At 26.1% G+C, this 21,580-nt stretch overlaps 2 protein-coding genes across 2 annotated transcripts in view; one reads left to right on the top strand and one right to left on the bottom strand.

The window, feature by feature from the left end:
• The window catches only part of LOC107453700 (lymphocyte cytosolic protein 2), a 63,529-nt gene extending 60,032 nt beyond the window's left edge, over window positions 1-3,497 (bottom strand). The window contains exon 1 of the mRNA XM_016070619.4: window positions 3,134-3,497. Within this exon, the coding sequence (XP_015926105.2) occupies window positions 3,134-3,214 (81 nt within the window). The 5' untranslated portion in view covers window positions 3,215-3,497. The remainder of the gene's footprint in view (window positions 1-3,133) is intronic.
• Window positions 3,498-3,796: 299 nt separating this feature from the next.
• On the top strand, window positions 3,797-21,328 carry LOC107453692 (transmembrane anterior posterior transformation protein 1). Its single transcript, XM_043042639.2, has 13 exons — window positions 3,797-4,073; window positions 5,969-6,094; window positions 6,876-7,006; window positions 7,091-7,212; window positions 7,873-8,056; window positions 10,190-10,325; window positions 11,370-11,467; window positions 11,573-11,723; window positions 13,662-13,771; window positions 13,871-13,930; window positions 14,924-15,069; window positions 16,191-16,331; window positions 19,040-21,328. The coding sequence occupies exons 1-13, from the start codon at window positions 3,857-3,859 to the stop codon at window positions 19,392-19,394; spliced, it is 1,977 nt and encodes a 658-aa protein (XP_042898573.1). The 5' UTR covers window positions 3,797-3,856; the 3' UTR covers window positions 19,395-21,328.
• Window positions 21,329-21,580: the final 252 nt, after the last annotated feature.

Here is a 21,580-nt window from a genome sequence, read left to right as displayed (position 1 = left end):
GTAAATACCATCCATACTAATTAAAATTTGCTTCATCTTTTTATTTATTGTCTTCCTTTAAACTACTTTTCTTTCATATGTTTCTTTAAAAAAAATTTTACTTTAGATATCAAGAAAATTTTCTGATTGTCACAACACTAGATTCTGAATCAACTAAAAAAGTATGAAAAAAAATTTCACATTATTAAAGAAACTTTAACAGTGTGGGTGATAAGAAAAATCGAGAGAAAGGGAATTATCATTAGTTAAAATAATCGATTATGAATTATTAAAAAGAAACTATTATATTAAAAAGAATCCCCTACTTAGTTAATTGTTGCTAGTTATTTATTTTAGTTTGATATATTCCAGGCATGCACTCGGTTAGTTCCAGACATACATAAGTATAATTAGGTAAACGCCAAAATGAGTCTGGTTCTCTCTAAAATTTTGTTTGATATTCCTAGAGATTTTCATTTACAATTATTTCAGATATAAATAACTAACAGGAAGAAAAAATGATGGGTATGTAAATAATACATTTGTGACTGACTGAGATGGCATTGCCCACCATATAAAAAAAATTCAGTTATGCTAATGTCAAGCAATTGTGCATAAAATCCTATTACAGGATTCCCACTTCTTTTATCAAATCAAAAATAATTAAGAACTTTTAAGGATTTAATTTGAAAAAAATAAGGATCTTATAAGTAGTATAACAATTGCTTATTATATCTCCTAGAAATTATCATTTACAATTATTTCAGAAATAAATAACTAACAGAAAAAAAAATGATGGATGTGTAAATAATATATTTGTGACCGACTGAGATGCCATTGACCACCCTATAAAATTTTATAGTTATGCTAATGTCATGTTATGTAATATTATGCAATTGTGCATAAAATCCTATTACAGGATTCCCACTTTTTTTTATCAAATCAAATATTAAGACTAGGACTGGGCTATAAATCGATATATCGCGACATATCGATTTAACGCCTATATCGGCAAACCGATACAGCAACTTTCATTCCAAGCGATACATCAGATCTGATTTAAGCCGTCGAGTGAAGAAGACGATATAACGATATAGCGATATAGTGATNTATATCGCGATGCAAAACTGACGATATATCACGATATATAATTTCTAATATCGCCCAGTCCTAATTAAGACCCTATAAAATTTTACAGTTATGCTAATGTCATGTTATGTAATATTATGCAATTGTGCATAAAATCCTATTACAGGATTCCCACTTTTTTTATCAAATCAAATATTAAGAACTTCTAAGGATTTAATTTGAAAAAATTAAGGACCTTAAAAGTAGTATAACAATTATTTATCATACTATTCCATTTGTTTGACCTTCCCAGAAGTTATCATTTACAATTATTTCAGATATAACAGAAAAAAAATTATGGATATGTAAGTAATATATTTGTGACTGACAAAGACGCCATTGCCTAGCCTATAAAATTTTTATAGCTACGCTAATGTCAAGCAATTGTGCATAAAATTCTGTAACAATATTCTGACTTTTTTATCAAATCAAAAATTAATAACTTTTAAGGATTGAAAAAAAATTATAACTTTTAAGGATTGAAAAAAAATTATAACTTTTAAGGATTGAAAAAATTAAGGATCTTAAAAGTAGTATAGCAATTGTTTATATACTATTTCATATGTTTTCATACATGTACCATAGTGATAGCACCAATTATTATTTACCTTTAAAAAGAAAATCACTATGTTGCAAGTATTGACATAATTGTATTTATTACAGAATTGTTTACTTTTTAGTAGATTTAGGAATTTTAAAAAATGTTATGGCTTTTAAAAATTTACAATTATTTATTATACATAATATGATACACATTTATTTAATTCTTCATGTTATGGACCAGAGTTTTAAAAAAAATTTCTGTTTTGACTTCAAAATGTGAAAAAGATGAAAAAATGTTCATATTGCTTAAAATGTTCTATCCTCAATGCAGGGTCTCATTCTAGGCAAAAGATAAGATACACAGACTTTTTATTTTAAATGTTTTTATAAGAATAAAAAATGTTCCAATCAACTAGTGACTCTGGTAATTAAAGACTTTCAAAAACCTTAAACTAAAATTAAGTATTTTTAAGGGCCCTTAATTTTCAAAATAAAAATTAAGTAGTTTTTAAGGACAGTGAGAACCCTATGTAAACTATACACTCTTCTATAAAATTAATGCAGACACATTTGCTCAGAAATTTCCTTTACTCATAAAAAAAAGTTATATTTTTTGGTCTCTTGATTGAGATTGGGCTCCTTAAAGTATGATGCGCTATAATGTTGTAGGCTTTTTTATTGTCTAAGTACTAAAACAGTTTTAAGTGCGCCGAGTCTGTATATTCAATATTAATCATGATGTGTAACTTATATTTGCGCAAAATCAAAAACATAATGTTATAATTAACAATTACATGTAAAATGTTGAATTTCATGAGTTTCTTTAAATTTTGAAACAAGCTAAGTGTTAAAAGAATGCAGTGTCCCCCCGAAGTTACTGAGTATTGCCTTAAAATGTCTTCAACCATTCATTTTTTAACAAACAAACAAAAAACACTTAAAAATTCATTATTTATCTTCTAACAGATTTAATAAAATTTAAAATACATTGGCTCTTAATGAATCCTATGCTACAACTCATAAGCAACAGTTAACATAACAATGTAATTATAGAAAAACCATGTACACAAATTATGCTATGTTTGTACTTCGAAAGCCAATGGAAAGTTTCAGAACTTATTTTATATATCTATTAGAAAAAAATAATATAAGCATATTTCAACAGCTTCTAATATCTCTATGTTGGATGATAATTAGCAGAAAATTATTTAAAAAAATACTGAAAGTAGTAACCCCATAACTTGATACATACTTCCAAATTTTATATATTGGTATAGTTATTCAGTTGGTTAAAATCTACTTTTCAATAGATTAAAAAACTTGAAATTTTCATAAGAACAATTAAAAATAATGATACATAATCAATTAAATTATAAATACATAATTAATTGGTATTTTTTATAGATGTCAGTCAATATTAATATGGCAATCAACACATTTAATAAATTATATAGCATGCATTTGAGATGCTTTTAAATCTTACTTTTTTAAGCCATTTTATAACTTTTTCTTCCTTCCAAGAAGCCACAAATGAATGGTGAGGGAGGCTTATTTTCGAAGACATTGTAATATAACAAATCACTTACGTGACATTAAAAATACTGTCACCAAATTCATTAAAGGTGATATCAGGAAACAAGAAAATAAAACAATATCACAAGGAACGAGAAAATATCGTCATGAAAGATGTTTGAAAATTCAATAAGGATGAAAAGATTAAAAAGCTAAAAATTAATGCTGTCAAAACCATAAGTTAAAAAAGTCATGCTTTTCTGTTGATCCTTTGATCAGTTTTGACGGGGAAAATTAAAAACAAATGGGAGTGTCCGATTACGCACACTTCCGCCACATGTACCGATACTTCCGGAAAAACAGACCTGGCAAAACTGGTCGATAAATTGAAATTTTTAACAAATTTAGTAAATATTCAAAAACATATCAAAATATTGTTTTATAACGTTTTTAAAAATTAACATCTTATGTTAAGTAAATATAAGCAAGTGATTTTCAACTGTATAAATATTAATAGCATAATAATAATTTAAAACAGCAATTCGAATGTCCTATTTTATTTTTAAAGATTTAAGAGTAAATTAATAAAGAACATTAAGGCAATAAATTAATTTATTAGAAGTGAAAAAAAATTCGAATCATGGAGATTTTTAAATTTGAATGATCCATTAGTTTCTCCAGGTAACCAAACAACATGGAGTCGCTGAAGAACGAAAATTTATCAACATTAGATGTTCCATGTGTTTCAGAAAGTAAACAGACAGTAATGACTGACGATGAAAGATTAGCCCGTGTAGCTGAAGCTTTAGCAGACTCAACAAATTTAGAACCAAAATCTAATAAAATCCAGATGTCAATAAGTGATGAAGTATTCGTCTCGTCCAGCAAAATAGAACCAGAAATTCCTAAACGTTTGTAATATTTCATCAAACCTATATACTATATTAATCTCTGTATATCGGTGTACCATTATTCTGTTTTTAGTGAGAAATATTAGTTTGCTGTTGAACAATATTTAACGAAATAAATGAGTAACGAAGGATTTTAAGTTTTCCTTATCGTTGTCTATTTCTTAGATATCTTCATAGCCTGTTAAACTCTTGTTATGATAGTGATATGATCCGAATTTTAATACTCATGCAATTTCATCAAAATGGTATGAATAAAATCGGGAATGTGCAACCTGTGACTGTCGAGCTGAAAGTGGCCCCTGAAGACCTAAACAAGGCATTGGAACTGTCCTAATTATTAATAAAAATTTGAATGATAGAAAAGTAACAGAATTTCTTTAACAGCAACCAATTCCAATCATAACCATCACAATTACTAGATACGTAACAAATGATGTTTTTGGAATAATGATAAAAGTTAACTTTTCCCTGAATGAAAATTTTAAATTTCCCCCTTTCCTTCTATATGCTTATAAATTCATTGTAATTTTGGAGGCTACTATTACTTATCTTATAATTAGATACAAATAAAAAACGTTTATTTACGTTTTTTACTCTATTTATTATAATTTCAATAATGTCCCACAATGGACTGATCATACGACACGGTTCCTCGTAAATCACCAAAGTCGAGCAACACTGTCTGGGGAGATTTCCGTATCGTGATCTGTGGCAGCACAAGACTTGGCAAATTCCGGGCAGCAGCCGAGAAACTAAAGAAAACATCACAAAATGGGATCAACTGAAATGGAATAATTCATAGCCATCTATAACTCGTAAACATCTATATGTTTTTGTTTTTTTTAAAAATTTGCAAGTTTAATATCTATTAGGCAGTTGTAGTTGGCGCAACAGATCACAATACGGAAATATCCCCAACGGTTAGTAAGCGTATGAGCAACCACTTTGATCAGCCTGTGAAGGGACCAAGGGTATGCATTATCAGTTCGTTTTTAGAAAATTATAGTTAAATGCTAAACTTCGCAGATCACTCAGTGGCCTACATAGACTTAAATGTTCTCTCCTGTAAATTTTAAAAATCCATCCTATGATAGACTCTCCCCAAGGAAAAATTTATTAAAAACGCTATGATGTTAGAGATATTGGGATCACCATAATCATTACTTTTATTTTAATTTCAGATAATGAAAATGATAACCGTTATGAAAAGGTACTTAATTGTATCCACTAACTATATTGAAATTAAAATAACTAATTATCTTACATTAATTATATTCAAAGTTTAGTTAAGGGTTAATACTATGTATAAAATGAATTGTGTTGTTGTTCATTTACGTCGCACTAGAGCTACACAATGGGCTATTGGCGACGGTCTGGGAAGCGTCCCTGAGGATGATCCAAAGACATGCCATCACAATTTTGATCCTCTGCAGAGGATGAATTGGAAGTAAATAAAGTATATTTTATGAGTTATAAAAAAAAAACATTTTAACTGTAGCTGTTAGTGTTGTTTTTCTAAACTTTGCACCTTCAAAGGTTATATGTCCCCTTCACAACGGAGATTGCAGAGGTGTTGTTTACGCCACTGCAGTCAGGTCGTCAGGCAATTGTTATGGCTTAACTTTGGATCATCCTTAAGGATGTTTCCCAGCCCATCGCCAATTGTGCAGCTCTAGTGTAACGCAAATAAACTGCTACTGTTAATAATAATTCTTATAAAATGTAAATCCATAACTGATAGAATTTTAACCATTTTGAATAAGCTTCTACAATATATTACTATAAAAAGATTCTAATATCTTTTAACTTTTTTTTTTGTTTGTGTTTTAACTGGTAATATAATTGCAATTTGATATTCTGCAAAACATACTGATTGTAAATGTTATCAAACTTAGATGTCAAAATATCAGAGGAAAAGAAGTTTATTGAAAAAAGCTCTCTAACAAATTTGGTTACAAAATCATCTGGTGTAGAAGAAATTAATTCTGGTCCTGAAAAGAAGAAAGAAAAGGAAAAAGCAAGTAAGTTAAGTTTTAAAATAGGAAGTTAATATTTTATTTTAAAAAAATTTTATTGTTGTGTTTTAATTTTTAATGTTAATTTTTCTCTTTTGAACTCGAAATAAACTTAAGGAGTAGTGTTAATGAAAGTGCTTGAAAATGATAATGGCAGTTCCTAATTGAAGCCCCCCATAAATTTTAAAAATGGAAAATAGAAGAATTTTGATGAATAATGCCTACATTTCCTAACTAATAATTGGTTTTGCTATTTTTGAATGCATTCTTGGATAATAAATTAATAAAATTAGTTTTAGGAAAGTAATAAAAGTTTTTTGAAAATTGTTCTTTGCTTTCAATCAGTTGAATTAGTTTTTCTAACTCTTTTAAATAAATGATGAGAACACGATTTCAAGTTGTTGGATCTTAAAATTATATGAATACAAATCTTGGTGTTTGATTTTTAAATTGCATGAATGGAAATGGCTATATGTTATTTAAAAAATGTGTGAATATGAATTCTAATATTTGATTTCTAAACATGTGATTAGAAATCCCATTGTTTTATTTTTAATCTATGAATTTGAATCACAGTGTATAACTTTCAAATTGTGATATTTGATATTTTAAATCTTGTGCACACCCTGATTAATTTTTAAAAAAGTATCTGCAAAATGTAAGAATTTCTGTATGTGCATTTATATTATTTAATTCTGCAAAATAGAAATAAAATATTCAGTACATTCCTAATTTGTGTTTATAAATTTTTTCAGTAACTTTTTTATTCCTTTTTTTTCTTTTTCAGATTCATCAGTTTTTGATTATGTGTTTGGAGAATTGCGAAGAGGTTATCAATTAGAAAACGATGAGCAGCGGTTTACAGAAAGACGGGAAAAATTTTATGTATTTTTAAAAATACCAAAAGAAATTGAAAAGGTATCTTTTTTTTTAAATAACTTATGCTAATTATCTTTTATTTTTAAAAAATTTTATGTGTCTTAACTATGATTAATATTTCAGTTTATATTGTATGGATTCTTCCAATGTATAGATGCTTTTTTGTTCATATTTACTTTTCTGCCTCTTCGATCGCTGTTATCAGTTTGGTTTATTTTCTCTAGAACTTTGAAGTCCATAATAAGGTATTAAGATTATCTACTATATCAAATTTTGAAATAATCTTTAAAAAGTTTCTTTTTTTTTTATCTGTAAGCAAGTATTGTATACTTGTTTAAGGATAAATAGTTATGCGATCTTGATCATAAAATTTTATGTGTTTTGTTCATATTAACTGACAATTAAACTTTAAATTAATAATACTTTTAAATGTTTGGTTTTATTCTCTTGAATTTCAAAGTGATATTGTGACCCAAATATGAGAGGTCTGGAATACATGAAGTATTAACTAAAGAAAAAGATAAACATTTTAAACAGTTAAACTAATAAAGATAATTGTCAAACAGCTCTGTTAATAGTTCTGTTATAGATTTGATAAATTTCATTTTATTGTTACAATGGACCTTTCTCATTGCATATTATATTAAATTGTAATTATTAGTTCATACCCCAAAATCATAGGTTTGATGCATGTGCTTCACCTGAGTCTTAATATGAAACTTCTGTGTGGGGGTAGCATTTTAACTAGATAATAGTTTCATAGAATAAAAAATGTAAAAAATTATGTCATAATTTGTGCTAATTTTTGTGTTAAGTACACAATCCATTGTATTTAAAACCTTTTATTATTCCCAAGCTTTAGTGTTAAGTAATAAAAATGTCTATCTCTATTTTTTCTCTTTCAGCTTCCTTTTTGGGACTCATTACCGATATCAAAGTTTGCAACCAGCTGAAATTTGTGATCTGTTGAAGGTGATCATCTTAGGTTGTGTGAGCTTTGCCATGATGTATGTTGATACATCAATGTTGTATCATATTGTGAAAAGTCAATCTGTGATCAAATTATACATTATGTTTAATATGTTGGAGGTAAGCTTTATTATGAAAATTTTTCATTCTTAACTTTGTTTTTAAATTATAATTATACAATATAGCACCTAGTTTTAAATATGCTTGTTGGAGTAGACAAAAATTTCGTAAATAATGTGATGTGGCTATATCAGGAACATGAAAATTTCCACTAAAATTTAAATGCTTATTAATTTAATTATATTTTGTTAAATGCCTAAATATAATCTGAAACTTAAATTTAATTTATTTAGTAAAGAAAAGAAAACTTACATGGGCACATGATTTTTCCGCTAATTTCTAGGTGGTTAATTCATGGACTTCTACGAATAAAAAAATCAGGTTCCTACAAAAGTTAATTGTAATCAATAAAAGATAGTATAGCACCAGTTATGAGTGTGGATTTTGTTACACTTTCATTCCGATTTATAACAGAAGAATTATTGTATAAGTGTACTTTTATTTACCTCTTTTTTTTATTTGGCTATGATAAATTCGAATAAATCAAATAAAGTTCCGATAATTTTATTATGATATTACAACTTTTGAATTTTGAGTTGCGCCTTTAATTATTTACTTTTTGACATGATGATTTCAATGTTTTTGATAGTTCTTGCTGATGGTTTCCACATGGTTTTTGAAATTCTGATGTTTTTACAATAATGTTAATAGCTGCAACACACAAACTCAAATTGCTCATTTCAGTAATCACTTTTTTCTTAATGGGATTCTAAATGGGACAGAATGCAAAAAGAGAGAGAAGAAAAAAAAATTTATGTGAGAATATTGCTCATAATGTTAATATATATTTATATATGATAAGGAAAAAATATTTTTATGTATGAAACATTGTGTCTTTCTCGTTTTAAATTAGATGTTTATTTTTTATGTATAAAATAGTCAGCTATTTAATATTTAGTTGAACAAAAATAATCTTTTATGTATAAATTGAGAAAAATTGTTTTATTTTAAAACAAAACTATGTAACCATAAAGGTTCTAAAAATTTACAGAATTTCTTGTTCCGGCCATCATGTGTCTGCTTACATTATTTAAATGGGGGGGGGGATCTGAGGTGATTTTATGTGTGCCACTGCTTCAAATTACATAGAAATTATCGACTAACATTAGGTGAAAAGTGACTCCAATCGTCAGTATTTCAGGGAAATAGAATTGGAGAATACTCAAAATACCAAGATTTTCACACATGATTGATTTAGAAAAGGAGAAGTATCCAAGATGAAAATACACTTAAAGCAGGAAATCGTTATCAATCAGTGGGTGAAGTTAAATTTAAGTTCTACTGTATTTTTAATTTGAATAAACGTAATTATTTGTTTTAATTTGTGGTAGAAATCAATTTTTGCATTTGTATGAAGGTTAGTATTGAGGTTAGGAATTAATTTATTTAAAAAAGGTTTTAAAAAATTAAATCTTTTTTTGAAAAAGAAATCTTGGGTTTTTCTTTCAACAATTTTCTTTGTATGCTAAAATATAAATTTGCTTGCTAAAATATAAATTGCATCATTTATGTATTGTAATATAAGTGTTTTATTTTATAACCGGCGTTGAACAGCCAACCCATTTCTGAGCTTACAACTATCAATGTTCAATTCCATAGCCTTCTAATTTTGAACCTAACCCAGAAGACATGAATTCCTGGATCAAGCATTGGGAATAACTAGTCTTTGTGGAAGGCATTTTAATGGAATTCACCCACATTTGCATTGCAGGGAGAGAAAAATCATGCAAACCTCCCATGGTAAGCCCGACAGCAAGGGAATTCTGACCCATGGTCCGTGTACCACTGGGGACATTTTAGATGAGCATTGTGGTCGGTGCAAGCCAGGTGCAGAATTCATACCAACCAGCCATCGCTGGGATTTGAACCTGGATCACCTCATTGGAAGGGGAGAGCTCTATCCCCTGAGACACCAGGGCTCATGATTTGTTTTAAATAAACTAGATAAAACAGCATTTTATTCCAGTTTGAAAAAGTAGCAAAATATTATTGTTGATATAAATTCCATATTAGGTTCACAGCCCATTCAACACATTTGTTGTTAAAATTTATTTTTACCCTTTTTTTCTGAAAAAAAATGGGTTTCAAATTCAGATATTTTTCTAAAGTGCTATTCTTTAAACTTGTTATTAGGTAGCAGATAAGTTATTTTCTTCCTTTGGTCAAGATATTTTGGATGCTTTATACTGGACTGCAACAGAACCAAGAGGAAGAAAAAGAGAGCATATAGGTCTTTTGCCACATTTATGTTTGAGTCTTATTTATGTCTGTATCCTTTTTGTTTATGCTTTTTCTTTGATTATTATTATTATTTTATAAAGAAATGCTTAGGTTTTTCATAAGAAAATTTAAAATTTTGTCCTTTTATTGTCTGTTAATGTTTAATTATAATTCAAAGGAATCATAAAACTATGTTGCATTATAAAAGGAATTATACTGAGGACATTATCATAAAAAGATTTAAATTTGACAAAAAAATGCTATTGGATAGTTATTTAGAAATTACTTAATTTGCTTTAAATGTAATCTATTCTCTCTTTATATTTATGTTTTTATTCAAGGCAGTTTAAAATACTCTGTATCCCTTAAATTTTTGACAGGGGTGCATTAACTTTGCCTACATTATATATCAAAGTTTAAAAAAAATAGAATTTTTCTTGCAATGCGATTAAATTTGAAAGTGACATATATGGGTTGTTTTCATAAAATGCAGTTCAATTTTTAAGTTGTTGGTCTAAAAATAATTTTTTCTTCCCCATAGGGTGTTAGCTATTTCACATGATTTTTCCTTTTTAGTAAACACTTTCAAGTTAAAAAAAAATAAAATTATTAGCCCTTTTTTTTTTAGAAAAAATAGTATTTTAAAGATAAATAGTATAAGTATATAAAGATAATAGTAGTCTATAGAATAATTTATTAATAAAATATTAAAATTATTTTGATAATTATCTAATTAAAGATCTTTTATGTATTTAAATTCTTATTCTAAAAACAAGTATGCAGAATAAAACCTTCAGAAAAAATTCCTTATTAAAATCTCAAATATTTATTGAGTTCTTGGTTTATTAAGAATTAAGGTACATGTGTCAAAGAAAATAGATATTTTTCAAATATGTTGACAAACTTATCATTTTTTAAAACAACTCATTATATTTTACAAATTTTTACTTCCTGTTGCACTAAATTATAATTTTTTTATTTTTTTACTCATTGTAAAAAACTTTATTTACCAAGTTTTATCAAATTAATTTCAAGACTGCTTGCTCAATATTACAATGTATTCAATAAGGAATTTTCTTAACTTGTGAATAAGTTATTCATTCAATTATTGTCCTAATACAAGCTACAACTTTAAACGTTGCCATCAACTCACAAAACAAAGCTCTTTTAACTATCATGTTATCAAATAATGTAAGTATTTTATTAGATGCCTGTTTCTTTACTCAAGTGTTGATTATTTACTTTATTTGAAAAACAAAAAGCAGTTGAATTTATTTATTGTTATTTATATTTCAGTTTGTTGAGCTGAAAAGCATGGTTTTCAAAAAGTTTGAGAAAAACAATCTTTTCCAAATGTCTTGTAGTGATGTTAGAGAGAGATTTCATTATTTAGTTTTGTTATTTATTGTCATTATACAAACTATGAAAGAGTATAATTGGAATTATGGTAAGTTTCGGTCTATTCTTTGGTGAGAAACGATATGTTTTGTATTAATAATTAAGTCTTGCATCTTATGTTATGTAAATATGAATTGATATTGAGAACATTAAGTGAAGGAGCAAAATTGTATACTTTAATAGTATTCATATTGAATAAACCACTCTCAAATGCTTTATATTAGATAAATATACTTGCCTTGTGACTTCTCTCTTTTTTTTTTCTTGTGGAATATTTAATTGTTACTTTAAGTGCAAAATTAAATTATACTTCTAATGCAATATAGCTGATTTTATGATTAGTGTTTCTATTTAGCTACATTTCATTCAATTAAGCAGTAGAGGTGTTAAAGTAGCAAGTTAAGTAGTAGAGTAGACAAATTTAATTTTTACACCCCTTCGTAATATTATGTCTAACTAAAGAGCCCCTTTTTTTCTTTCTTTTTTTTAATAATTTTTAATTATTGACTAAGTAGAAACTGAATTCTCAAGTAAGTTTTTAGGTTTAGATAAAATAAGATGCTTTTTAATAAAACAAGTAATTAAGGTAATGATACTTAGGTAGAGGGGAAAGGTAGGAAAAACATGTTTAAGAAATTTGAATGCATATTAAAATGATTTTGTAAAAAATTTGAATTATAATTCTAAAAATATATTATTAGTTATTCAAAATTCAAAGAAAGTGCTCTGTGATACCTTGTAGACCAAAAAACCAATTTATATACATTTTCTAGACTATTGATTAAAGAATATTCTTCCCCTCTTATTAATGAAATATATTAAAATAATAGTTAGTATGTTTCCATTAACAAAATAGAGTTTTAAATTAATATAAAGTATGAGATGAAAAATATGCATTATATTCTGAAATTCGTTAATAGTTAAGTAAAATGAATTTGATGCCCCTTTAAATTTGCACTCAGAAATAAATGTTCCCTCTTGCCCAGATCTAGCTAAGTCACACTGTCTTGAATTCTTTTTAAATAACCTGTTTTTACTGCACAAGATAGACAGTTTAAAGCTTGAAAAGGTTTAAAATGTTGTATTTATTAAATACTAATTAGGCAAAGCATACTTTTTAAAATAATCCTAGTGAAATTATTTTCATTAGGCTGTGGCGCTATCAATAACTATGAAGCGAATTTCTACATTCATTTAATATAAATTTATGATATTTAAAGGGCTAAACTACAAATATATTTAAAATCTTAAACATTACTTTGAAATATGTAAAATAAATTTATAAATATAATCTAAAATTCTTTGTGCAATCTTTATTCGGCATGTTTAAAGAAGTGTTCAAACATTACATGTGCTTTTTATGCTAAGCATTAGATTAATGATGAGGCTAGAAGAAATTTATTTTAAATTCGTTAACTAGATATTTAGTTTTTATGTTTAATTGATAAATTAATAGTTTTTAATTGAACAAATATACAATGAGAGCTTAGAAACAATACAAAAAATATTATAGTCAGGGATTGAAATTAATTGTCCTCCTTTGATATAGGACCTCTAAAATTTAACTCAGACCACCATAAAATAATTAAAAATAATCATCATTAGTCTTCTAAACAAGCAACTGTTATAAAAGAATGATAGGCTGTTTTTGATCTGTGTTTTTATCCAAAAACACAGATGCACAGATGGCATGCTTCGACTAAATTTTCTACCCCTGATTAAAGTAATAAAACAGATTATTTTTGAAACCTTTACAGCAGAAAACAAAATGTGACTACATTAATTAAAAACAGATTTTGTTTATTTAAGTAATTAAAAAATCTGACTGTTCCACTTAACATTAAAATTTTTCATTTCAGTTTTTTTTTTATTATTATTATTATAACTAAGAATTCAAAGTTGTTTGATTAGTTAATCTGCTAATTGGGCATTATAAAAAATTTTCTTGCGTGAACATGATTTCAAAATAAACGCTTTTCTTTTACAGACCAATTTATGGTTCTTTTACCTTATTGTTTTGGTGTTGTTATTGCTGAAATGTTTGTTGATTGGACAAAGCATGCCTTTATCACCAGGTTTAATGAAATTACATTTGAAGTTAGTTATTTTTTTAATCTTATTTATTCTTCTTTGTATAAATATTTTTTGTTTCAACTATTTCCTCTTTCTTTTTCTTATGTACCTTTCTTTTTGCAGGTTTATCGTGATTATACTGTTAGCCTGGCTTACGATTTAGCTAGCTGCAAGTTAAAAAATGTAAGTTTTTTCTTTTTCATTTTTAATCTTTTAAGTTTATAAAAATATTTAAAATTTGTTTAGTACATTTAGTGTTCTTTTCTATAATTTATTGTTATTATTATATAGATAAAAATACCTTCAGCTTTCTTTAAAAGCATCCTTAACTTGAAACTCAAAAAATTTGAATAGATATGAATTTAAGAAGAAGAAAAAATATTCATTATAAATGAATCCAACTATGAAACTTTAAAAATTTAATATAGTAAACATAAATCAAAAGTGTCTTAATATTTCTTAAAATTTTGTATTAAATAATATTTTTGCCCTGCTTTATTATTAAAAATTAATCTTAAAGCAAAGCTTTTCTTAATCCAAATTTTGAATAATTTGAAATAAGACAATAATAACATGATCAAAATTATTGAATTAATCCAAATCCAAATTATTGAAAAATAAGTATTGTATTCTATCAAAAATAATACAACATATTGATTTGCATTCAATTGATTTCTAATTCATGGTTGTTTAATAAATTATTTTAATTTTCTAAAATCAAGGTAGAGTAAAAGTGAATTTTAGATGGCATAACTGAAACCCTTCCTTATATTTTAGTATTTCAGAATATAACGCAATAGTGAATGATGTCTGTAATTGATTTCTAATTCGCAATTGTTTAATAAATTGTTTTAATTCTCTAAAATCAAGGTAGAGTAAAAGTGAATTTTGGATGGCATAACTGAAACCCTTCCTTATATTTTAGTATTTCAGAATATAACACAATAGTGAATGATGTCTGTAATTTTGATCGTTGAACGTTTTATCATTTTCATATTTGGTCGAAACAAATTGTTCTAATTTGTTTAGTATGTTGTGTATTAATAATTGTACCCCCTACCTATGCTGTATATTGCTATGCAACAATGTGCTCACTGTATCATAAAGAGTCATGTTTAATGTTGTACAAAACTTTTTTCTTGCTGCATTAAACTTGAAACTGTTTTCCTTTTATAGGCATTTGCTGATCACTCTGATTTAATTTCTCGAAGAATGGGATTTATACCACTACCTCTTGGTGCATTAGTCTTACGGGTTGTAATTGGATCTATACCAATTGTTAGCATTTGGGGATTTTTCAATTCTTGCCTTGTATTTTTATGGTCAGTATTTTTTTGACATTATTTGAATTATCAATACAGGAAAACTTATGTTGCAGAAACGTGTTTAGCAAATTTAGAAAAATGTTCTTTTTTTTTTTTTAATTTCATTTGATTTGATGTCTTTTGTTGTTAGATTAAATAATTATTCTTTTTTTTTTGTTGCATAGTGTAGTTAATTTAATTTTTTTTAACCTATAAAAATATTAAACACTCCATTTATATATGTATATATTTATCAACTTTTATAAGTGTTAATCATCAGGCATGAGATTCAACCAAATTTTGGCAGAATTTCTGGCTTCTTAAACTTTAGAAGAAAATAAAAAAAGAAAATGCTATGTTAAAAATCTATTTTTTCTCAATATTTATGCATTATTTTGTTGTTTTACTTTATTATTTCATTCTCTTTATTCATCATTTATATATAATCCTTAACAGTTTTCAGAAACTGTGAATGTTAGTAAAAAGAAAGCTTTAAATAAGTATGTAAATAATTTAATGTTTTCTATTTTAGGTAAAATAGCCAAGTTTGAATTTTTATTGTTTGTAAAGTATTGTATATTTTTTCTTTATTTGAAGAAAAACCTAGAAAATGCAGGGGTTTCAAAATTAATGTAAAAAGAAAAAAAAAAACTCTAGAAGTACTCATGAAAAATTAAAAGCTCTGCTAAAAACCTTGAAAAGTTGACATTTTGGAACTTTTTTTTTTATAGAAATTTTCATTAATTAATTATTGTTTAGTTAAACCTCTTTTAAAAAATTTTATTTTCATTTGAAGTTATTTTCGTTGATGCAGCAATTATAAGTCTATAAAAAAAGCTTGTATTGATACTTAGTAAAAATTTATTTACCTCAATGTTTGGGTATTATTTTAAGTTGCAATTATTATTTTCATGAAGATTTTGATTTATACTTTGAATAAATTTAAAGGATTTTATTTTTTTCAGAGTTTTTAGTGATAAATGGAATTTTGTTTCAAATTTTTTTAAACTTGTTAAATTATTTAAACTCTAGAGTTTCATTTATAGATATATTAATTTATGGATAAATTTGTATTTAAAATAAAAAAATGTTTTATTTAAAATAAAAAAAATGTTTAAATTAAACTTATTTTTTTACAGCTTAATAAGTGCAAAAATAGCCATTAGTATTACTTTATTAGGAAAAGCGTGTGATGAAATTGAAATGCATCGAAATGCACAAAAAGAAAAACTTCCTCAACCTCGACAATGTAACAGTTTGCCATCTAGTCGCCACCACAGGTACTAACTACACCAATTTATTAGAAATTTAATCTTTTACTGTTCAACATAAACTTTATCTGCATAATTTTTTATTAACAATGTCATGTTTGTAAGATTTATTTTGATATTGATTCAAAATTTTATCTGATTTTAGATTTCATTCTGTGTAACCCAGTATGTTTATTATTTCTAAAGTTAACTTGTGTTTCTTGGAATAAATTATTTTCTATTTTTCACTCAATTAATGTCATTAATGTTATGAAATTTAAGTTTATTATCACTTTACTTTTTTTGTGTGCGCATATACAAATGTTTCCTAATTTTTTTAGTTTCTATTAATAGTTTTTTTTATTGAGAATATATATGTTTTTTCTTCCATTCTATTTCATAATTATGTATCAAATATTTATTAATATACAATGTTCTTATGAAATATTATAAATAGAAATTTGTTTATTATTTCCATTTTTGTATTAATCAATTGAAATAATGCTTTGATTGATTTATTAATTCCAATTGATCCAAGATCAATTGAAGAAGATTAACCCATGAGATTGGGTGATTTGTACTGGTTAAGATAATCATAAAATCTCTTGAAAAAGGAATAGAGTGGGAAAATTTTTGAATTCAAATGTACAATATTACAAATATATTTTGTATAACGGAAAAATTATTTATGTAGCATTCATACGTTTAGTTTTTCTTGCTACTTTAAGTTTTATCCACAATTGGAATGGCACAATGATTTAGCACATTTTATATGTTAACACATGTTAATAAATAATAATTAAACTTATAAACAGAACTGAATTTTCAAAAGATATATAAGACCTTACTTTATTTGCATGCACAGTTTTGTGCTTGTTGCTCCACAATGAGCATTTTTGTACAAAATTTTTTATCAATATTACAATCATGCTCCAATTCATTCTATATTCCAATTCAATCTAAAATATAAAAAAATTCCAATTTTTTTTTCTACGAAAAGTGTTATGACCTGGTTCCACAAATTTGCTTTAAATTTTTGTTGCAGCAATAATTAGATGGTTTTAGATTTTTATCACACTGTGTTAGAAGAAAAAATTTATAAATAGTATTCTATTTTTCGTATATTAGTAAGTTATTTATTTGTTATTAGCATATTAGTAAAGTAAAATTTTCAAACTAGATGTAAAAAGCTTTATTTAATTGCTCTGACACCATTAAAAGTAGCTTTTCCAGACTGACACTGTTGCCAAAGCGTGACCCACCAGGGCCAGGCATGTCTTCCCTTTCCTCTAAAATTTTAAATGATTTTACTCTTCTGAAATGTTTTTTTTTTTTTGAAAATTACAAAAAAAGTAAATAAAACCACATGATTTTTGTTAGTTAATGACATAAAAATGTCAATTTTTGTGACATTTAATGTAAGTATGTAACTCCAGTTTTTTTAGGGGTACTAATTGCACATCTAAGATTAATTTACAATGTAAAAATAATGATTTGATATCTCCACAAAAGTTTAAATAATCGTTAATGGCAGCGTTTTGGAGTAGTTAATAAGGGAACTGGTAAATTATACCTATTATTTTAAATAATTGACAATTCTTAGCTGCCAACTTTATTGAACTGACTATTGGATTTTGCCAGTTTCTCCTGGTCTACTAGTTAAATGCCTAAATTGAGTAAGTTTCCTAAAAAATTCCCCATTGAAACAGCATTTTTACACAATTAATTGCTTACTTTAATATTTAAATAAATATTACTAATATATAATGATGTTAGCCTCAATTACAGTAATCAGTTTAAAGCTTTTCTTCTTATTTTGTATATTTTTATTCAGAACTCCCTTTTTATATTAATTAAAAAAAGTCTCTTTAATTATCATTAATAAAATTATTGTTTATTACTGTTCAAAATTATGAGTTAGCATAATAAAAATCATTTCAAGTTCATTTCATAGCAGTTATAAATGTAAAATACAGACTGTTTATTTCATAAAGTTTTTGTATTTTGATCCCTAAAATTGCCTATATGTGAAATACTTAGTATATTCTGCAACAGCTATCATGAAATTAATATCATCTTATATAGTCTACTGGATTTTTTCCTATTGATGATTTGCAGCTGTGATATTTATTCTTTGAGAGCTTTATAGGACTTTAATTGCAACTTGGTCTGCACATCTACACTATTTATCAAAAATATTCCAAATTTAATCTTAGCCTATATCTATCCTATATTACTTTCACAGTCATTGACTAAATGACTGTAAATGACAGTGTACCAAATGACTGTTAATGACAATGACTGTCCTATATTATTTGCACTGACCATTGACCATTTTTTGATAATTGATTGCTACAATATTATCAAATGTCAAGTTTTCGTCATTTGGCTAATGATGATTGACTGTGAAATGATAAATTTTTGCCGTATAGATGAATATGTATTAATGTTTACAGCTACATACTTGGGTGTATATTGCTATCTAATTTATTGTCTTTCATTTCTATGATAATATGGAGTTTACTCTGCAAGAGGCTACTGTATTTAACTTAGTGTTATCAATATTACTGAAAGTCCTTACCACCTTTGATTACCAAGTCTAAGTATAGCTGTGTTCTGTTATCCTGTTATCTAAGAATTACTCAAAAATGCCAAAGGAGAATTAAAAACGCCACAGTAAATTACACTTTATAATTTGTTTCATAACTGTCAATTAATATGTGTCCACTTTCTTACAGCACTGAAGACTTGACAAAGATCTTGTCCCAAACAAAAAGTATGCCACAAAGTCAATGTGCTAGTGCCTCATCTAGTATTGCTGACATTACAGCTAGAGCTGAAATATTGCAAGAAAATCTGGAACCAAATATGTTATTTTCTAATAGTACTGTAAGTTTAAATAGTTTAGGAATGAATGATAGTATGTTTGATGCTGAGCAGTTTTCCGAAAATAAAACGGGAACCAGCACACCAAAATGGAAGGCAACTGCGACATTTGGAGATGTTTTAAGGACTAATAATGAAGTGGAACCTTTAAAAAGAAGAATATCTTTGCAAGAGAAAGTGGAATTTTCTGAGGAATCCAAGTCTTGACAGAAAGTTCTTAAATGTTTCTGTAAATGTATGTGAATGAATTATAATTCTTATTTCCAAAATTTAGTTTGTTTTCAAATATATTGGTGATAATGCAAAGTAAAATGAAATATCACCTAAAGATAATTAGCTTTTATTGAATTTTTTTTAATCATTAAATATTCATTAAAATTTTTGTTTGAGCATTCTTTATAAAATGCTCAATATGTGGATTGTTAACTGAATATAATAGTGATTAGTAATTTTGTTATCATATAACTATATTATATGTTCTAACATTTGTTATTTGATTTTTTCTGTGATATGTAATATTTGTATTTATTTTATATCATATTTGTCTGTATATTCAAATACTCGTAAGTATTTTTAAAAAAATTTAATTTCACTTCTTATTCAAACAGATTTTTATTGTTATAAAACTATTTTGCAATGATGTGAAAAGTTCTTTCCAATGGCTGCCAATTTGAAAAACAAAATTCAAAGACAAACCTTCCGCTTATTATTATTTAGTTTATATTCTTGACGAAAATGTAAGTGCAGTTTTAAAAGTTCTGAAATACCATTCAGATTTAATGACTTATTAAAATTATGTATTTTTACAAAAAACAAATATCAGATTAATTTGTGTCATCATTTTATTCAATAAAATAATTGTTTTATGTATTTAATGTATGCAATTGAAATATTAAATTTTACTTCAAATCTTTACCTTTAGGGATTTTAATTATTAATTTCAGTATTAGTCATTATTGACTTAAGATTGTGAAATAAAAATTCTCCATAATACATTATAGCTAAATGACTGCAATTTATAAACATTAATAATTTCTACCTATGCATCAAACTGAATTACTTATACTGATTTCTTAAGGTTTATCAAGCTTCCTAATTTCATTAAATTTTGGTTTCCCATTTACTGTCAACTTATGCCTACAGTATACTTCATTAAAAGAGTAAGTCCTTTGTTATTGACTTTGGAGTTTACATAAATAATTTAAATCGTTATTTATTGAGTGAAAAAGTTTTAATAACTGCAGTGATAAAAATAAATTGTACAGCTATAAATGAAAATTATTGATTGATTTTTAAATTAAATAACTTTTAATTTTAATTTCTTTTTTTGTATGCTTGTTTAAATTTCACATTTCTGTTAAATTATAAATTTATTTTACTTTTTTTCCCAAGCAACACATAACACATTACAATTTTACAAAAAGTGTCTACTGGATTTAGTTAATATATTATTTCTGAAAGCAGAGCGTTCAGTTAGGATACCAAAAATCCTATGGTAATATATTAGAAACTTCATTATTATAAGAGCCTGATTATCTGATACCCACTCATACATTATTTCAATTATCTGACATATTCAACTTTTGTAAGTTCACCGATACATGTTTCATTATTATTGCAGTACTTTTGTCTAGGGCTCTTAATCGAAGGTGTTTAAAGGTTACAGTGAATAGCTTTTATTTGGAACTTGTTATCATTAAAAACAAATCAAGTGTTGTAAAATTTTGGAAGAGTCACATGATAAAAGATGCAATTTTCAATGTAGCTAATGATTGGAGTATGTAATAAAAAAAGTTTTGCCAAAAACTTTTATCAAAGTGAAAAAAAGGGGACTGTTGTTGAGGAAACTAGATATGATATGTCAGATTTATTTCATTCATTTCTCACTACTTGTTTTTAGTAATTTTACTCACTCAAAGTTTAATATTTCTTACATTTAAAAAATCAACTCAACTTGAAAAAATCATCAAATTATCCAATAACTTCAATTTTCCAACAAACTCCTGGTTCTAAAGTTCTTGGATAATTGGGATTCTACTGTTGTATTACTATGATTCTACTGTTACAAATTACAATTGAACCTTGTTTTTAAATAGATCTGTAGAAACTGATGTCTAAATAAATTTTCCTTTTTGTGTATATTTTTCTAAGTAAAAATGTATGTAGAAATAGCAGATTTAACATTGCCATAAAACTAAAGCACAATTAAATTTTGCATTTTTAAAGTATTGAAGCAGCATGCATTAAGGAATTAATTGTAGTTATTTATTTTACAAATTAGTAAAAAGTGTTTTCAACATAAAATTCAAAAATATCAGTTGTTATGAATATTTTGTCTAGTTTTTGCATTTCTAAAAAAATAGTTTATTATAAGGCACTTTTTTGCAAAATAA

The sequence above is a fragment of the Parasteatoda tepidariorum genome, chromosome 2, assembly GCF_043381705.1.
Source record: "Parasteatoda tepidariorum isolate YZ-2023 chromosome 2, CAS_Ptep_4.0, whole genome shotgun sequence".
In the NCBI taxonomy this organism is placed as follows: domain Eukaryota; kingdom Metazoa; phylum Arthropoda; class Arachnida; order Araneae; family Theridiidae; genus Parasteatoda; species Parasteatoda tepidariorum.
The sequence above is the reverse complement of the archived record's forward strand: the minus strand, read 5'-3'. Positions and strand labels throughout refer to the sequence as shown.

Bases quoted from the DNA above. Each gene is read 5' to 3' on its own strand.
- LOC107453692 (XM_043042639.2), top strand. From the start codon at position 3,857: ATGGAGTCGCTGAAGAACGAAAATTTATCAACATTAGATGTTCCATGT. The intron at 4,074-5,968 runs GTTTGTAATATT...TATCAAACTTAG, and splicing joins AGAACCAGAAATTCCTAAAC to ATGTCAAAATATCAGAGGAA. The intron at 8,057-10,189 runs GTAAGCTTTATT...ACTTGTTATTAG, and splicing joins TTATGTTTAATATGTTGGAG to GTAGCAGATAAGTTATTTTC.